A 19,783-nucleotide genomic window follows, 5' to 3' on the forward strand; every position below is an offset into this window, starting at 1 on the left:
AAGAGAGGGAGGGACGAAGGGAAGTGAGAGTGGGTGGGTGGGGGGAACTTGGGGTTGTATAGGTAACTGACTGGCGGCTGATGGGGAAGCTGTCCTGGGACGTGTGGGCGTGTGGGCGTAGGGGTCGGCACGCAGCACACCGGTACACTCCGCCCTTGGGCGCCGACGATTATACAAGCATGTAGCAGGACGCCCGCAGGTCCTCCAACCCCGGCCTGTGCATTATCGCCTACAGGATTTCGAATGTGACTTCCGATTTGGGTTGCCAGGATCCCCGGTGCTCCCCGTCGGCACACGCCTTCGGCTTCCTCCTCCTCTATGTTGGGATGTATTTTTACGTTAGCGGCTTTCTAATGGTGTTAACGAAAATCAGTTGAAGTTTAAAAGCATCTGTAGTAGCTATGTACTTTTCCTCAATGAGATTAAAGGTTGAACGTGTTCAGAGAACATTTGGCAACGTGTTCCCGTGTGACGAGCCGCTCGCCAGCCCTGCCACTGCCTGTGCGACCTCCAGTATCGCGCAGGAGCTTGTGAGAGTCGCGCGTACAAGCGTCTCATACCGCTGGACGCCAGCGCTCTCCCGAACACTCCGCGCTTCCCATAACTCGCATGGACTTTCCACTATTTAAGGGTTGACCAAAGAGGCGCAACAGTGTGCTTGTGATTGTATTATATTATAAAAGTGTCCCGAGCAGTGTGAAACATTTTGAATAAGCTGTATTATAATATGTACAGGCCTGCGAGTCGTGACGGACTGACACACTGCATAAAAGTTACACATCGATAGACGGTCCCGTGTACGGGAGAAAACGACATTAACGGGACACTGCCGTCCTGCTGGTGCGCCCCGAGGCCCGGCACACAGTGGAAGCCGTGTAATACAGTGAAGCGGTGCCTTGACCAGCACGACTTACAGTGACAGCGGCAGCGGAAGTCAGGCAAAAAGAAAGTGTTTAGTGGCACTCGCCCCAGCGCTGTGCCGCCCGCCGCCCGAGCACCAGGGCACCTTCCTGTACCTGTATCGCCAGGTGAGATATGTGACTGACGGGAAAAGAAAATTTAAATGTGAGAGTGAAACAAAACAAATATATCAGTGTAAGGAAACCAGAGGTTCGCCTCAGGCCTAAGCAGCCCCGGTGCGTCGTGAGTTGTTGTCACCGGAACAAACACGTAAAAAAGAAAAGCGAAAGTTGTCAATAATTCTCTCCGGCCGAGCAGTTGTGCTGCCTGTGAAACTGACTCGTAAGTGGCTGACTCGTTCTCGTGAGAACTGACAACCATTGTTCCTTCTGAGGTGAGACAAATCCTCTTACTGCCTCTCTCCCCCCCTGACGAGGCTCCCCCTCCTCACTTCCTCCTCATCCCGCCCTGCATGACTGTGGACTGGACGCGTCACTCTCGTCCGAGGAGAGGGTCCAGACTCATGTGAGGTGTGTGTCTGGAGCCATTACTTGTCGTGTGGGAGCTACTGGTGGACCTGTGCCATCAGACACCTGTGTGCGTGTGACTGAGCGTTGCAGTGGTCCGTGATGCTGATGTTGGGTTATCGCCTAACCTGACGGAGAGAGACAGTGATGGCGTCCCGGTGGCCGAAGGTTGGGGTTGTGGTGCTGCTCACGGCAGTGCTCGTGATGGTGGTTTCCTCCAGCCATTGCCCTTCCGTGTGTTCATGTCGCTGGAAGTATGGCAAGCAAACAGTGGAGTGCAAGGACCAACAACTGGCGAGTTTGCCTTCCGGAGTTGACGTTGAAACACAAGTTTTGGACCTGAATGGCAACAATCTTCAGACTCTGCCGCAATATGCCTTCAGGAGAGCAGGACTCATAAATCTCCAGAAAATTTACCTGAGTGATTGCAACATTGGCAGTATTGACGACACGGCCTTCGCCCAGCTCACCAACTTGGTGGAGTTGAACCTGAGTGACAACCTGCTGACGGAGGTTCCCGCCCAGGCCTTCTCTCACGTGCCAGCCCTGAGGGACCTGAAGCTTCGGGGAAACAGATTGCGTGAGATTCGCAGTGACAGCTTCGACCACACTCCCTCCCTGGTACGTCTTGACCTCAGTTACGCGGGCATCAGAAAAGTGTCGTCCAGGGCCTTCATTCACCTCACCCTTCTGGAGAGCATTGAGCTCCAGGGTAATCACTTGAAAGAGCTTCCGGCGGCAACTGTGCAGAGCCTGAAGAAAGTTCACGGCCTGGAGGTTCACGAAAATAACTGGATATGTGACTGCCGAGCTCTGCCTCTGTGGCGGCTGCTGGAAGACGAGGAGTATGGCGTCCCGCACCCGGTTTCCCCCTCCTGTGGAAGCCCGGAGCGAGTCAGGGGGAGACTCTTCAGTGATCTGACGGAAAGGGATTTTGCTTGTCCTCCTAATATTCGACACAATGGTCGCATCGTGCAGGGCGTTGCAGGGGAAAATGCAACGATTGCTTGTCCCGTGGACGGCCAGCCTCCACCCGAGGTGATGTGGTATAAGGGAGAGGCGCCTGTGGTGAATGGCTCTGTGATAGGGCTGGGTCCTCAGCGCTTCTATGTCATCACTGAGGGCAACAGAAACTTGGTGAGTCGCCTGGTTATTACAGGAGCACAGGAGACAGACTCGGGGCCCCTGCGGTGCGTAGCCATCAACTCAGCTGGGTCAGCGACCGCCAACTTCACCCTGGCGGTCACGATGCGGGCCGCAACACAGGCCAAGCTGGGTTCTGGCCACATCGCCGGGATATCAGTGGGCCTGGTGATGCTGGCACTTATCGCCCTTGTGGTGGGCTTTCTGATCCTGGCCCGCTCCCGCACCACCGCCTCTCCCATCCCCGCCAAGGACTCGCCTTCCACACCCTCCTCAGTTGAAGCCTCTCCAAATGAGCCCAATCCTGTACAGAAGCCTCCGCGCCTCACTGACGTCAACGGGTCGTCCGCCGCCTACAGGGCCTCCGCCTTAGGTAACCCCGATGTAATCAACGAGGCGGAGCGGGTCGTGCGGGCGGTCAACGGGCACCTCCCCAATGGAACAGTGCAGGAGGTGAGCGAGGGTGGAGACTACACTCGCGTCGAGGGAGACTCCTTGTATCCTAGTGGCCTCTGGCCTGAGGAAGGTGACTCTAATGAGGCTGTGGACAACCCTGAGGCATCCAGGGTCATACACGAGCATTTCAACCCCGGCTATATGCCCAACGACCCTGCCTATGATGGCTACGGTCCGCTTCACTCCACTCCGTATCGGGCAGGTTACAGTTCTCAGGACGACGTTGATCCTCAAATATATGGTTACCCCGCTGACTATGGGCTTCCTATCCCCGAGGCAGGTAATGACCCTCGGGGGACAGAGTGGAACATGAGCAACCATCGTGGGCCACAGGAGGATGTTGAGCCGCAGCCAGACGCCTACGACTCGAGGCAGCGCCTGTATGAGTCTCAGCAGGAAGTGTACAGCTCAGGGCAGAATCTAAAGGACTCCAGCCAAGACTTGTACGGGGTAATGGCGGGTCGGCCACCTGTCTATGGCTACAGGCAAGAAGTGTTCGGGTCCCGGGAGCATGTGCCTGAGGGTGCCGAGAGTCCACAGTCCCCAACACAGCCCCTGGGGGAGCGACCGTGGGTGCCGGGATCCCAGGCGGCGCCGCCTCACGCTCGCGGGGGAGTGCAAGTTCTCCCGCCTCTACCAAATGGCATCGCTCGCATCAAAGCTCGTGACTCTCCCGACGAGGGCTACCAGGAGGGGACGGAGGTGTAGCGGGGTCGCAGGGCCCGTCAGCGTGGCGGTCCCTGCTTACTCCCGCCCACGCCCCCACACCCCTCTAGCTCGTCTGCACCTGCTTCCTCCAGCCCGTCTTCTCCCCACGCCTCTCAGCCCTCACCTCAGAGTCCCCAGAGTGACAAACGCCAGGAACTGATGCGTGATGCTGAGTGAAGGGACTCTGAGGTGGAACTCGAGTGGCCTGAGTGTCAGTCAGGGATTGGCGAGGACTGGCGGCAGCGTGCCAGCGAAGGGAGTTTCGCGCTGCTCCGTGCCGCGTCGAGGAAGGACGGACATTGCTGTAACCCTCGCCGGGAGTCACCAGACGTCTGAGTGTAAGTCTGAGAAGTGTTTGGCCGAGGAGCAGTGGTGGTGATGTACAGAGCCGAGCCACGATGTATATATAGTGTAAACAAGGTACTATTTAGTAATTGTTATACGGAGAAAGAAAAGACCCGAAACCAAAGTCTAAGGCAGCCGCGACCTTCTGTTTCCCAGGTGGTCGGGGTCAACAGGTCACCAGGTCGTGTGTGTGTGTGTGTGTGTGTGTGAAAGAGAGAGAAAGAGAGCAGCTGCATAGTCTCGCCCGGGGCAGCTGCCCGGCACCAGCTGAAACTAACCTTCAACAAATATTGTATCTATCGTGCGTAAAAATGACGTTGTATTTGGTGTTAATTGTGTTTCGATGCTCCGATTCTATCCATCTCGAGAGGCAATGCAGAGGTTGGTTCTCGAGACGGCGGGTGGCACCTCCAGCGCCGCCTTTATCAAGTTACTTCAATAATTAGGACCAATAACTATACTCGCTTTATTATTTCCTTAAAATCCCCACCGACCACAGATTTTTTTCTATCTTTTATATCGGCGTGAAGCCCTGGAGGCCCCTCACCCTCTCCCTCTCGAGACCCTGAACCGCCGACCGCCCGTGGAGGGAGGGGGACGCAGCTGCCTCCAGGGGCTCACTCGAGGACATATACGAGTTTGCGTGGAATATTTTCGTGTGTAGTAAAGTTAATGTTGTGGCAGAGCTGCCTGTCGTGCCGTGGATGGGCAACTGGGGACGACTGACCTGCACACCCGACAGCCCCCCTCGACGACTGACCCGGAACTGATGGCCAGCCCGGGCCGCGAGGGGCGCCGCCCAGCTGTGTGTTACTAGTGTCGGGAACTGAGGCCTCCAGTCTGACTTGCAAAGTAAAGTTTCCGAAGAGTAATGGAAGAGTGGGTCTCTTAATGGGGCTGAGGTACACATCACTTGCGTCACAAAACCTCTACCACTCACAAACAAATCTCAACTGTTTTATTCAGTTACGTGACCTTCAAGCCTTCCTAGTCTACAATCAATAATCCAATCTTTACACAAAATTTGCTTCAGAACTCACGTCAGTCAACACAAGGGATATGTTTTAATTTTTATCCAATTACCTATAGTTGGGTTGCACTAGAAGACAGACAGCAGGCGGTTCTGCTAACATAGTGGCCTTCATGCTGGCGCCTCAGACATACATGTTTTAAGTCGGGTCGTCGTAGGCGAGGCTGGCGGAACACGACGTGCCAAATACATCACCATGAGTCCCCATTGGCCCCCCGGCCGACGCGCGGCAGACGCAGTCACTAGACCCAAAGTTACATAGAGCTTTAAAGCCCGGCCACAGGTTATCCAGTTCGTTCAGGTGAGACGGAAGAGGGAAGGAGACCCACCTTGAAATTAGCTCAAAGTCTGAGTGCCGTGAGTGGCTGGCGCGGAGTAATTGTCAGTTTTGCTCCTCGCCAGTCTGACACGGAAGCAAGACCCCTTATTTGTTTCTCCCTCAGATTGCCTCACGTCAGCTCCTCATAACTGCCTGAAATCAGAATGAGAGGCACGGTAATTGCTGTCTAATGAACTAATATTATACTGCTGGACTATATTTGGGCAGTGATGATACTTGCACTATTCTTGCATGACGAAATTTTTCTTATTAGATACGAGTGCAGCCATAAAGCCAGATGATGGAATAATTTACTAAGAGATAATAACCGACACTAACAACTTTGATACCGGGAAGGATGGGGGAAGGGAGGGAGGGTTTAACATGGATGGTTGGGCTTCAGGGCAGAAAAAAAGTACCGTCACATTGAAGCTCACAAAAGTCAAGGGAAAAGGAAAACAGGAACAAAAACTAGAGATATCAATATGTACGTACTACTGATAAAAAATAAGTCAACATAACCTGCTCTTCTACTTAATGCTTCATAGACTAATCTAAAGAGAGAGACAAAGAGCTGAAGGGGAGCTGGAAGGGCCTTTCATACGAGTCCTCTGGCGTGACTTCTTACCATCAATAGCAGACAGTCAATACAATAGGAGCCGCAGGTCACACCACAACCACCGCCAACACCGCCATCACCACCACCTCGATGAAGCCTTTTTTACCGCGATCTAAGGAGTCAAGGCTGCCGTAACGGGTCGGGGTCAGGCAAGCGTTCCCCTTAAGTCCTCGAATGGCCACAATTTGCTGCAGTAAGGCGCCGCGATCACTACCCCGCCCTGCTCTTAAGGTCTGAATGGTCTGTTATTGAAGGGCTGCGACGGGTGGTGAGAGGTGAGGGTGGTGGTGGAGGAGGCGGGAGGTGGTTGTAGGGGTGAGGTTAGTGGTAGGTTATCATGTGTGTGTGTGTGTGTGTGTGTGTGTGTGTGTGTGTGTGTGTGTGTGTGTGTGTGTGTGTGTGTGTGTGTGTGTGTGTGTGTGTGTGTGTGTGTTTAAGGCTGGCCAACAGCACGATGGCCACAAAGGAATCCATTAATCATGCTCTCTCTCTCTCTCTCTCTCTCTTCATCTAAGCATGTCATACACACACACACACACACACACACACACACACACACACACACACACACACACCATTCTTATAGTCTCGATTCAGCAGAGGGTGAGGTTGGCTGAGGAGGAAGATAGGGTGGGGAGTGAGGGATGGGGGGGGGCGGGGGGAAGAGGCAGAAAGGGACAGTAAAAAGTTATTGAGGTTGGAAGGAACACCGGGTCGTATTCGTTAACATGTCGGCGCCTAAGGACACATATTTGACAACGTATGAGTTTTGGGCATTTCCAGCGGTAGTTTGATGACCCTGGTGATAGATTGACCCTTCTTTTGTACCGTGAACTTACCAAAACACTCATTAGAACCCGAGTGATCTACTTTTAGGCTTTTGGAAATAGGTGATGAGAGAGGCGGAAGCGTCTGAAAATATCAACCACAATATTTCACCAACGAATAAGACTTGAGACAAACGAACATATGGTGTGGCGCCGCGGACATTTGTTTACTAAAGAACAAATTAGTGTGGCCGCGCACCTGATGAACGGCGATTGTCAGCTGTGATTGGTGGTGATTGGAAGGTTTTAAAGGCAATAATTATAACTCATCGGCGCCAAGTCTTATTAATTGTATTTGTTTTATTCTTTTTATGTTTCGCTAATTGTTTGATACGTCTCGTTTTCCTCTCTTGGTTTTATGTGTATATTTATTTGTTGTCGTCGTCGTCGAAGTCAGCACTGCATTCAACAAAGAAAAAATATATAAACATAATTGAACAGAGAAATGGATATCTGTAATTCTGACACTCTATGACCTCTATATTATATTCATTGACATCCATATTAACCGCTACTTCTACTACTACTACTTTTACTATGACCGGCAGTCCTGTATATGATGATTCTCGTGGCATAGATGCAGTAATAACGACAGTTATAGCACGAAAAAATAATAACAATAACAATAATAATAACGTAAAATAATAATGAATAAGTGACACAAAGAAATCAGTGCACACCGTTGAAAAAAAGAAAAAAATACCGATTTAGTCCGACCCGCTTGGTGAACCACATCAATAAATGAGCGTCACTGTTGAAACCCACATTACTCAATCGATTCATTCCCTCGCCGTCACCTTCACCGGAGCCTCCCCTGCAGCGCCGCCTCGTGAGACTGGCCACCTCACTCCTACAGACTATCGCTTCTCACTTCAACTATTTCTAAGGGCCGAACGGAGATAAATCGGGCTCTGATGAGTGTTTTTTTATGTTCATGGTGCAGAGGAAGGGTTAAACTATCACAAGGGTCAGAAGACTACCCATGGAAATGCCACCCCCCCCCACACACACACAACTCCTACGAAAGCCTTGTCAGATGTGTGTGCTTGAGAAAGAGATCAGTCAGATTCCCACGAGTGTTTTTTTTCTCGTTTTGGGGTCAGAAGCCTCGTCAAACTATCACCGGATCATAACGCTATCCATGGAAACACCCGCCACAGCTCCTACGAAAGCTTTGTCAAATGCGTGTGCTTGAGAGAGAGATTGATTGGTTTCTAATGGGCGCTTTTTTCCACGTTCATGGTTCAGAAGCTTCGTTAAATCACCTCCACGACTGTAAAACCACCGATGGAAATGCCCAAAACTCCTACGAAAGCCTTGTGTGCTTGAGAGAGATTGATTGGGTTCCCATGAGTGTTTTATTTTCCGGTTAATGGCTCAGAAACTGTCAAACTACCACCAGGATCACAAAACTACCCATGGCAATGCTGACAACAACTCCTACGAAAGTCATATCAAATGTGTGTGTGTGTGCGTGTGTGTGTAAGTCCCGACATGTTTGAGAATATCGTCCCTAGAAACATACAGAACACACCCACACGCCCGCTATGTCAGGACACAAATAGAGTCACTCAGTCGATGTGGCGCAAGAGAACGGGGAGGTTGTGACGTGAGTTCTCGGAAGTGGGAGGCGAAGCAGGGGAAAGATGAGCAGGAGGAGGAAACCTGATGTAAATTAAGCGATGTAGAGGATGAAACAAGAGGGGAAGTTAATACCCTGGAGAGCTGAGTGTGTTTGTGTGTTTGTGTGTGTATGTGTGTGTGTGTGTGTGCGTGTGTGCGGACGGTATACCTCGTTGGGATTACACACACACACACACACACACACACTTTCTCTCTCATTAAAAATTCGTGACAGTAAAAAAAAAAAAAAAAAAAAAAACGACGCGCGTGACTATACGATTACATTTTCCGTGCGACCAGAACTGGGATTTGTTTTTTACCCTCTCTCTCTCTCTCTTTTTTTTTCAACGTTTCAACCTTTTCCTTTTTTCTTTTCACCCATCAAACGTCGGAACATTCAATATTCGATGAGGTCTTGGAACGGGAATCTTTTTCAACCCATTTTGTAGCTTCACCTCTTTCTGTACCACCTCATTTTCTTCTTCATTTCAAGTATGCAAATCGTAGCTCTTTAATGCGGTGACCGAGGGGGCATCATTGCTAATTTCTGCGAAGCTTCTCCACCTCCTTCTGTCAAAGCAAATCATTGGAAGTCGGGAGAGGTAACGCTGGCGGGTACACACGTCATCTGAGACTCTTTGGGCGACCTTTGGAGTCATGAAATATGCTACACTGAGAGGAGAAGAGACAGGAGGGAGAGAGCAAATGTGACGGAAGAAGAGAGAGACATTGACTGACTAATCCCAGAGAAGAACACGGAAGAGATTTCGTGACCGACAGACTTGACATAACAAAAAGTTCAATGATTGTCGGGAAAAAGGAACAACGCCTCCCCCCACACACTCACACACACACACACACACACACACACACTCACACACACACTCACACACACACACACACAGACACACGGACAGAGATAGAGACAGACAAGCAGGCACTCATACACACATTCCCCTCATATCTGTGCTATTTCGGGCATCTTCTCAGGTTGGCCCGCGCGTATCGTATGTGTGTGTGTGTGTGTGTGTGTGTGTGTGTTTAGTCCTACTCCTGAAATGCCAAACCTCGCCTCCATTTTTTATTCCTCCTCCTTCCTTCCTCTTTTATTCCTCCTTCTCCTTCCTTCCTCTCTTAATCCTCCTTCTCCTTCCTTTCTCTTTTATTCCTCCTTCTCCTTCCTTCCTCTTTTATTCCTCCTTCTCCTTCCTTCCTCGCTTATTCCTCCTCTTCCCTTCTTCCATCGACTCTCCTTCCTTTCTCTTTTATTCCTCCTTCTCCTTCCTTCCTCTTTTATTCCTCCTTCTCCTTCCTTCCTCGCTTATTCCTCCTCTTCCCTTCTTCCATCGACTCTCCTTCCTTCCTTCCTTCCTCTCTTAATCCTCCTTCTCCTTCCTTTCTCTTTTATTCCTCCTTCTCCTTCCTTCCTCTTTTATTCCTCCTTCTCCTTCCTTCCTCGCTTATTCCTCCTCTTCCCTTCTTCCATCGACTCTCCTTCCTTCCTCTTTTATTCCTCCTTCTCCTTCCTTCCTCGCTTATTCCTCCTCTTCCCTTCTTCTATCGACTCTCCTCCCACCAGGTTTTATTTGCCGATACCTCTTCCTTTTCCTTCTCGTTCGCCTTTTCTTTCTCCTCCTTCACCTACAATTACTACTGTTACACTTCATTCTTATCCTACTACGTTTTTCTCGCTCTTAATCTCCTACTTCTTTCATTCCTTCAATACCTCCTGCTGCCCCTCTTCTACCTGCTCCTCGCATTCTCCCCATTCCTCCGTCTCCCAGTCATCCCTACCTTTCCATTTATCTATCTAACACTCCTCTGTATCTTCCCTCATTCCTCTCTAATACCCATTCCTCGGTCTTTCTCTCCGTCTCTCCCTCGCCAGTCACCGCATACCTCCCTCTACTCCTCCCGGTTACCTCTCCTAACCTCCTCCTCCTCCTCCTCTTCCTCCCGTCTTGCCATTCCTCCTTCTTTTCCCGCGCCCCTCGACTTCGACTTTTCAGGCCCTCTAAGTACGCCTTAACTTCCTACTTTACAACCTCGACGCTGCGTTCGCCTACTCCAATGTCTTCGCCAGTCATGGGACTCGCCCGCCCTCTTCTCGGTGCTCCTTCCCGCCTGCCCTTCCTTCCTTCCTTCTTTCCTTCCTTCTCCTCTCCCACATTTCAGGCGTTCTTTTCTCCAGCTGTTTTCCATTCCATTCCGCCGTTCGGTTTCTCTCTGTTTCTCTGGGTGTCTGGGTTTGAGTGTGTGTGGGGGGAGAGGGGTATATGTATGTGTGTGTGTGAGAGGGTGGGGAGGTATTCTCTCTCTCTCGTAATACGCTTATCTTTTCCTACTACCCCTATTGTCAACCAGCCAATTAAGAGTGTCCTTTTTCATTTTCTTTTTTTCATTTTTCTCTTCTGCTCCTTTTATCTTTTTTTTTTTTTTTCCCTCCACCCTTACCTCAGCTCTCCACTGTTCTCTTGTCCCTCAGTGGCTGGATTCAAACCCCCTCCCTCCCCACCTACATCCCCATCCACCTCTCCTCTCTTCCTTCTTTTCTTCTTCCTCCTCCACCTCCTCCCCCCGGTCCTATCCCTTGAACTTGTGCCCAACTTAACCCCCTTCCTCCCCTTCCTCTCCCCCCATGCCACCGTCCCTTCCCCCCCTCGCCTCTGGGTCGCAGGCTACAACACAAACAACACCTGCAGCTTGTGGGACTGTCAACAATGTGGCTTTTGTGAGACGACCCAACACAAGCTGCGTCGCTCCTCGTCCTCAACAAAAGGTTCCGTCGGTGAATATAAATAAGGAATGCTTGCCGGGCGGAGGAGGATCACCGCAGGAGCTTTTCATCCTTTATACTCTTTAATTCCTTTCCTTTAGACACACGCTGAGGAGGAGAAGGAGGACGAGGAGGAGGAGGCATAAAGAATAGGAGGAGCAGAGGACGAAGAGAATGGATTATAGAAAACGAAACTCAAAGAAGGAGGAGGAGAAGGAAGAGGATGAAGGAGGAGGAGCAGCGAAGCACGAAGAGAAAGGATGATAGAAAACGAAACCCCAAAAAGAACAGGAAGAGAAAGGATTTAGATATAAAATGCGCCGTGTGATCTATCCGTGCGGGTATTGATGACTCTAAATGCGAAGATAAACCCGCCCAGACCCGCTCACCCGCACCCCGACACCACCACCCGCCTCTCTCCCCCTTTCCCTTCGTATGCAAATGGCGGGCATTAGTCTCGCGGGGGGCGGCGGGAGGGCGGGAGAAAGAAAAATATATATTGTGATTTCGGGTATCACCGGGAGAGAATTTACCGTCGGGAGGGATATAATTTAGGGGTGTGGGGTGGCGGCGGCCGTGATAAGGAAGGTGTGTAACGGGGAAGCCTCATAAATCGTGCAGGTCGGCGGCGGCTCATCCCGACGAGGCACGCCGCGGGGACGTGTTGGGGCCCTGAGCCGCCGAGAAGACACGATGAGGCTGGGAGATAAGGCGACCGACCGACCCGAGACGCACACAAGACCGACCGACCACCATAGAACCGGGCGGGACGGAGCGGGATGGGGGAGAGGGCAGAGGGGAGAGTGGGGGCATAGTGGCATTCTTAAACGCTACTGCTTCCCACAACAATTATTTCTACAGGCCAAAAATAGAGCTAAAATGTGTTCTCATGAGTATTTTCTTGGAGCCCATGGCACAGAAACCTTATCAAACTCCTACGAAGGTCAAAAAACTACCCCTGGAAAGCCTCACAACTCCTAATGTGTGTGCTTGGGTGCCGAAATGTATAATAATATGGCCCTAGGGAGGTGAGGCAGGGTGGGGTTAGGAGGTTGAGAGGGTGACTGGGTGAGGTGATTAAGGGACGGCTGGGGGTCAGGTGGGGAAGGGTTAGAGGGTTGGTGAGGACAACTGCGTGAGGTGATTAAGGGACGGAAGGGACAAGATGGGGAAGGGAGTTAGGGTGGGGTCAGTGAGGGGACGAGCGTATGGGAAGGAGAAGGAAGGAAGGGGTGAGGGGATTAAAGGGTTTCGGGAACGACTGGTTAGAATGGGCGAGGGAGAGAAAGTCAGATTAAGACAACGGGTGGTTAGATTAAGGGGAATGGCCGCTACAACTGACCCCGGGGAGTGGGGGATTACGACATAAGGCTGGATAGCAAACGAAAAAGAATTAATGGCCGTATAACTCTGAAACCGAAGACAAAGACGACTATTGACCGGCCGAGGACAAAGAAAGCAACAGCATATCGAGAAACAATATCTAGTTGCGTTCAAAAAGCATTTCAAAGGAGGCAAATGTGAGAGAACACGAGAACTGAATGAATATAAAGTGCAGTGCATACATGTACATCAATGAACGATGGCTGAAGGAAAGTGGAAATGATCGTTTGAAGAGAAAGACCAGAGCGAAAAAAAGAAGGATTGTACAACAGTTTCAAAAGAGGAACCAAATGAAAGACACACACAACAACAACAACAACAACAACAACAACAACAAAAACATTAATCACAAGCCAAATCAAACACTGCCAATCAAACTTAATCACTGAAATGACTGACGGACAAGAAATAATGAAAAAAATAAAATAACAGAATCAAACACAAGAAGATAAAGCACCATAGAATAAAGGCTAAAAAAAAGAAGAAAAAAAGAGAATAAAGCCAAGATCGGACTCGTTAAAGAAGAGGACAGTGATGAAGTGGGGAGAGCAAAAAGAAAAAAAAAAGGGAAAACTTATTAGGGTGGGGGAGGAAAACGACCAATTAATGAGAACAATGACTAATTACTCAAGACAATGACTGATTAAGGTGAACGACGGCTAGCTTGAGGGGGGGGCGAAGGGGGGAGGGGGGGCAGGAGGACAGGGGGAGGGGGGGGGTGAGGATAGGGGGGGTGCGTCACGGAAGGCGAATAGAGGAAGGGCAGCGGGAGGAAAGAAAAAGAGGAAGACGTAGAGGAAGAGGAGGAGGAGGAGGAGGAGGAGGAGGGGCAGGGCGTGGTGTTATATTTTATGGTAGTGAGACGGAACACGGTGTTTTGACCCTCCTACCCACTGTCTTTCCCTCCACTCCTCCCTCCCCCTTTCCCTCCCACCGTAACATCCTTCCCTCCTTCCTTCTTTCTTCTCCTCCTTCATCTTTTTCTTCTTTCCGCTCTGTTCCTCCATCCCACTGTCTTTCCCTTCCCCCTCCCTTTTTCCCTCCCTGCACACTTTACTTCCTCCCTCCATTCCTTCTTCTCCTTGTCACTCAGCCTCTTCTTCCTTCCACTGCCTCCCTCCAACCCACTATCTCAACCTCCCTTTCTCCCTCCCTCCCTTTCTTCTTTCTTCTTTTCCCTTTTCCTCAACCCTCTTCTTCCTTCCTCCAACCTTCTGTCTCAAGCTCCCCTTTTCCAATCTTCTATATTCTTTTCCGACTTCTTCACCCTCTTCTTCCTTCCCCTCTCTCAAACTCCCCTTTTCCCTCCCTCCTTCCCTTCCTTCCCTAATCTTCTCTCTTCTTTTTCCAGTCCCTCACTCTCTCCTTCCCTCTCCTGCCCCTCATTCCTCCCCTGAACCACAAGAAACGCAAGATAAAGAGAGAGAAAGCGAAAGAGAGAGATGGTTGTAAATTTTAGCTCCCAATCCTCCTCCTCCACTTCCCCCTTCTCTTTTTCTCCCCTTCCGCCCACACTCCACATTTAATTACAGAATAATATGTATAACTAAGTCAAGCGGGGGGTTGCAGGCGAGCTTTTCCACTCTTTGCTGACTGGATTAGCTTTCTCTGCGCCGCTCCAGGAAAGAGAAAAGTTTAATCCGGTTTGAGTATTGATGAAAGAATGAAACGAAACAAGAAAGAGGAGGAGGTTGTGGATGAGGAAAAAGAAGAATGGTAAAGGAAAGGAAGGGGATGTAGAAAAGATGAGGACAGGACAGAAAGGAAAAGAAGGAATAAGAACCTCTGATGTAACGAAATAGGATAGAGAAGGAGGAGGTTGAGAATGTGCAAGATGGATGGAAAAGGAAAGGAAGGATAGTGAAGAAAAGAAGGACAAGGCAGAAGAAGAGCAAGGAACAGGAGGAACAAGTGACAAAGAGAGGAAAGATGAGGGAGTAGGAAAGGAGGTTGAAGATAAAGCAGAAGACGAATGGAAAAGTAAAGGAAGGGCAGTGAAGAAAAGACGAGGACGAGACGGAAGGAAGGAAAGAAATGAGGAAACAGAAGCAACTGACAAGGAAATAAAGAAACAGAGAGAGGAGGAAAAATGAAGAAGTAGAAAAAAAAAGGATTAGAGAAGGAGATAAGAAGGGAAAAAGGGAAGGAAAGGGATTGAGGAAAAGATAAGGACAAGACAGAAAGGAAAGAAAGAAAGGAACAGGAGCAAATGAAAATAAAATAAAAAGAAAGAGAGAAATGGAAGGAGAGATGAAGAAATAGGAAAGAAGGAGATAGAGAAATAGAAGAAGAGAAAGATGACAGGAGTGGAGAGAGTATATAGGGAAGAAGACTGATGTAAAGAGAGCAGTGAGGGCGGAGAAGAGGATATGAAACTGAGAGAAAGTGAATGTAAGAGAGAGCGAGAGAGAGGGAAGTGAAGGGTGCGAGAGAAGAGATAGGAGGAGGAAAACAGGGATGCAGGTGAGGGGAGTGAATGAGAGCAGAAGGTAATTGAAGGGCGAGGGAAGAAGGAAGGAAGGGAGGAGAGAGGAAGGGAGGGAGGGAGGGACTGGCCACATTACCTCAGTTCCCCTTAAGCGTCCCGGTAACAGAAAAAAAGAAAACGAAGTGAGGCACCAACAGACAAAAGAAGGAAAGACACACATACTAATACTTCACAACACACTCAATTAAACATAGAAGATGGGGGAGGTTCGTACTCTCTCTCTCTCTCTCTCTCTCTCTCTCTCTCTCTCTCTCTCTCCCCCCTTCCTTCCTTTCCCTTCCCCTCCTCCTCCTTCAGTAGAGATGCAGCCAAACACTTCAATCTGAATGCAAGTCTGAGAGCAAGGGGGACCTCACACACACACACACACACACACACACACACACACACACACACACACACACACACAGCCCCCCCCCCCCTCTCTCTCTCTCACACAATCCAAGGCGTAAGTTTTTAATTCCCTGACAAACGAGCGGCTTTTCGGGCGTCCCGTCGAGGCGTGGTGATGGGCGCCGATTGAATTTCTTGCCACCAACTCACGCGCCTTACTAAATCACAGCCATCCCTCCCCTGTTGACGCGCCCATCCGCCCCTCGCCTAACCCTGAGGAGAAGAAAGAAGGAGATATAGACTAAGAGAAAAAGGAGAACGAGGACGGGGAGGAGGAGGAGGAGACACGAAAACACAGATTGGAAGATATACGAAGGAGGAGGAAGAGTAGGAGGTGGAGGAGACACACAAATAGATAGATAGGCGGATACACAGTTAGTCCTGGATGGTTAAGGCGTTGACTAAACCACGGAGCGATTCACTCAACTGTTACCCTCCATTGCCACTCTACTTACTAACTTGGGTCTCTGCGGACGGATATTCCTGCTGACTGACTGGCTTGAACGGACTGGACTTGAACTGGGACTGGCTAACAAACTGACTGGCTGGCTGACTGGCTGTATGTATGTCTGGATTGGCTGGCTGGCGTCTCTGGCCGTGTGTGTGTGGCTGTGTGTGGCTGTGTCTGGCGGGCGGTGGCGGTGACAAATTATAGCGGCGCTGATCTGGCAACAAATGAAGCGAAATTAACTCAAAGCGACGGACTACAAAAGGGGATGCCTGTTCTGTTACTGAGGGAGACGGGGCTACATTGATCCTGGGGGTGGATGGGGAGAGAGAGAGAGAGAGAGAGAGAGAGAGAGAGAGAGAGAGAGAGAGAGAGAGAGAGAGAGAGAGAGAGAGAGAGAGAGAGAGAGAGAGAGAGAGAGAGAGAGAGAGAGAGAGAGAGAGAGAGAGAGAGAGAGAGAGAGAGAGAGAGAGAGAGACAGACAGACAGGCACAGAGATCCAAACTGACGCAACAACTAATCAGGTGACAGACACACTGAGAGAGACAGACAGTCACACAACCCTCGACACATTTACATCTTTTTTTTTCTAACTGAACTTTACAGAAGGCGTCGTTTTTTTGTTTTTTTTTTACCTTTTTTCAGCCACAACATTTGGACAATATTCCGGTGGTTTGAGAGGAGAACACGACTGAACTCACATCGATAGCTCTTTCTCTTTAATAATGCAAGAATGCTACGAAGCCCGTGTACTTGTCGATGACATTTTACAATTTCACTTAAGCTAGTTTTCTTTCTCTGTTTCTTTTCCTTTTTTTCTTTTCTTTCTCTTTTCTTACTTTTCTTTTCTTTTCTTACCCTTTTTTTCTTACCTCTTCTTACGTTGTACCATCTGTCTTAGGTTAAATTTTCTTCAACTGTATCCACCCGAGTTTTCTTTTTCTTTCTTTCTATTCTTTCACTTCCATCTCCTTCATCTCCAGTTCTCTTAAGCCATTTCCTACTTTCGGGTTATTAATGTCAGCTAACCTTCACCTCTTCCTCCTCCTCTTCCACCTTTCTTCTCCACTCCTTTTCCTTTGCCATCCCCGCGTCTTGCTCAGAGCTCCACGTGGGTATATCTTCTCCTACGTCTCTCTCAGGCATATTAAAGTCTTTCTGCGTATTGCGTCAAAAGATCCTGTCGGCGAAATGAGTAAAAATGCTTCCTGCCAAACGGTCTCGCATATTCTCAACTTTATAGCGAGATAATGAAAAAAATCTTGCTTTAACTTTCACGGCCTTGAAGGATATCGGCTTTGTGTTTGTGATTACTGTCCCTCTGTCTCTTTTTATTTATCTATCTGTCTATCTCTCATCCTTCCTCCCTTCGTCTGCTTGATTCCACTTTCCTTTCCCTTTCAATCCCCTTTCCTCCTCCACCTCGTCACCGCCTGTTTGTCAATCACTTCTTTTCTCACTCCCTCAACGATCCGTTCTGCCATGCTCCTCGTCCTCCTCTTCCTCTTCCTCTTCCTCTCCTCCACCTCTCTCTCTCTCCCTCCTCAGTTCTCACCCGTTCATACCTTACCTGAATTCTACTTTTTCCTCACATTCCTTCCACCTCTAACACTTACGCTAACAATATTGGAACCGAAGGCCAGACTATGATTGAAGGAGGGAATTTCTGCGAATGTAAAAGAAAAAGAGAGAGAGAGAGAGAGAGAGAGAGAGAGAGAGAGAGAGAGAGAGAGAGAGAGAGAGAGAGAGAGAGAGAGAGAGAGAGAGAGAGAGAGAGAGAGAGAGAGAGAGAGAGAGAATGGTAATATATATTCCGAGCAACTAAGTGATTAATGTGAGATGTGTGGAGATGGATTGCTTGGCTGAATATAAAGTGGATGAATGGATTACAAGTGAGAAAAGAGGAAAAAAAATAATCAAGACAAGAGGAAGGAGAAAGTGAATCCGAACAAAGAGTGAGTAATAATAATAATAATAATAATAATAATGATAATAATAATAATAATAATAATAATAATAATAATGTTAATCAGAGTTGAAGTTAAAGGGGTGAGTTAATTGCCTGCTGGGTTGAGTGAGTGCAGGAAGGAAGTCAAGGATGAAAAAAAAGACTAAAAGGAGAGGAAGCGAAGAGAGAACTTAAGGATGAAGGAGCTATTGCGTGACCAGAACAAGACATATTAATACAGACAAACTAGAGATAATAATAAACACAAATAAAAGGAACTATAATGTTTGGTGAGGTCAGTTTGAAGTGACGGCTATTATATACTCGTGTTTGTCATTAAATTATTTTATCTTAGTTTATTTGCGTATAATTCTTGCTCTCTTTCCCCTTTTTTCTTTCTCTATTCTCCTCTTCTTTTCTCTTCTTTCTCTTGTTTTTTCTTTATTTTATTTTCTCTTTCGTTTCTTATTACTTATTTCCTCTTAGTTCGTTTCCGTATAACTCTTGCTTTCTTTCCTCTTTTCTCTTTTTCAGTTCTTCTATTCCTTTCTCTTTTTTCTCTTTCTTTTCTTTTCTCATTCGTTTCTTATTAAATATTTCCTCTTGGTTCATTTTCCTATCTCTTGCTTTCTCTTTTCTCTTTTTTTTCTCTTTCTTTTCCCTCGCTTTCCCTTTCTTTTCTTTCCACTTTCGTTTCTTATTAAATATTTCCTTTTAAGTATAAATCTTGCTCATATTGACTGAAGAAAGAGAAACTTGCTCAAGGTCCTTGATCAAAGATATTGAGAGGAGAATCGAAGGAGGGAAGGAAGAAAGAAAGAAAGGTGGGAAGGAAGAAAGGAAGGAAGGAAGAAAGGTGGGAAGGAAGGAAGGAAGAAAGAAAGAAAGAAAGAAAGATAAATAAATAAATAAAGAAAGAAAGAAAAAAAGAAAGAGAGAAATAAGTAAATAAATAAATAGATAAAGAAAGAAAGAAAGAAAGGAAGGAAGGAAGGAAGGAAGGAAGGAAGGAAGAAAGGAGGCCGCTGGTGGTCACTTTCTTCACGGGAATCAATACACTCAGGAATTAGGATTAACCTCGAAATTCATTACTATAGAAAAATCAAAACAACAAACCTCATTTTTTTGCTCTTTTATTAATTTGAGGTTCCTACTGGACAATCTCTCCTCCGATCCCGTTGCTTACACTACACACACACACACACACACACACACACACACACACACATACACACACATACACGCATATTCCCCCTCCCCCCCCTTCCCCCGCCACTTGCCATTCATGCACCAGCACTTCCATTCAGTATTTATATCGTCACACATTTTAATTAGTTCGTAGATTAATCATAATTTGTGTAATGTTAATGCACTTGTCCGATGGAACGACATTAAATCATCCATATTAATACTTCCGACTACTTAAAAATGCGCAGAGCTGACAAGTCATTTTTCAAGGGTAAACAGAGCGATGTCAGCCTTGTATGTGTGTGCGGGGGGGAGGCGTGCTGAGTGAGGGCAAACGTCAGCAGAGAGAGGTCAGCAAATAGGGAATGGAAAGAACAGCAAACAGCGAAACACAACTCAGCGGGGAATAACAATAACAGACTCGGAAAGGGAATGAAAAGCAGAGGTTAGCGAGTGCAAACAAATGTTGAACTGTGCTTAAAGTTACACTGGAGCAAGTAATAACAGGTAGAGATTGCATGGGCTAGAGAGGGTTGGGCACGGCATAAGGTGTCAATGGCAAGGGAATAACAATATCAGACTAACGAGGGAATGAACAGCAGAGGTTAGCGAGTGTAAATGAATGTTAAACTGCGCCATAGTCAGCCTGGGATAAGATATAA

At 48.3% G+C, this 19,783-nt stretch overlaps 1 protein-coding gene across 1 annotated transcript; it reads left to right on the forward strand.

The window, feature by feature from the left end:
* The first annotated feature begins 423 nt into the window (after positions 1-423).
* LOC127004037 (uncharacterized) lies at positions 424-8,756 on the forward strand. The gene has a single exon (XM_050871266.1). It carries the CDS (start codon positions 1,575-1,577, stop codon positions 3,732-3,734), a length of 2,160 nt encoding a protein of 719 aa, XP_050727223.1. The 5' UTR covers positions 424-1,574; the 3' UTR covers positions 3,735-8,756.
* Positions 8,757-19,783: the final 11,027 nt, after the last annotated feature.

Source organism: Eriocheir sinensis, chromosome 27, assembly GCF_024679095.1.
Source record: "Eriocheir sinensis breed Jianghai 21 chromosome 27, ASM2467909v1, whole genome shotgun sequence".
Classification (NCBI taxonomy): Eukaryota; Metazoa; Arthropoda; class Malacostraca; order Decapoda; family Varunidae; genus Eriocheir; species Eriocheir sinensis.

What these genes read in the sequence shown, in the direction of transcription:
- LOC127004037 (XM_050871266.1), top strand. Translation starts at nt 1,575, where the DNA reads ATGGCGTCCCGGTGGCCGAAGGTTGGGGTTGTGGTGCTGCTCACGGCA.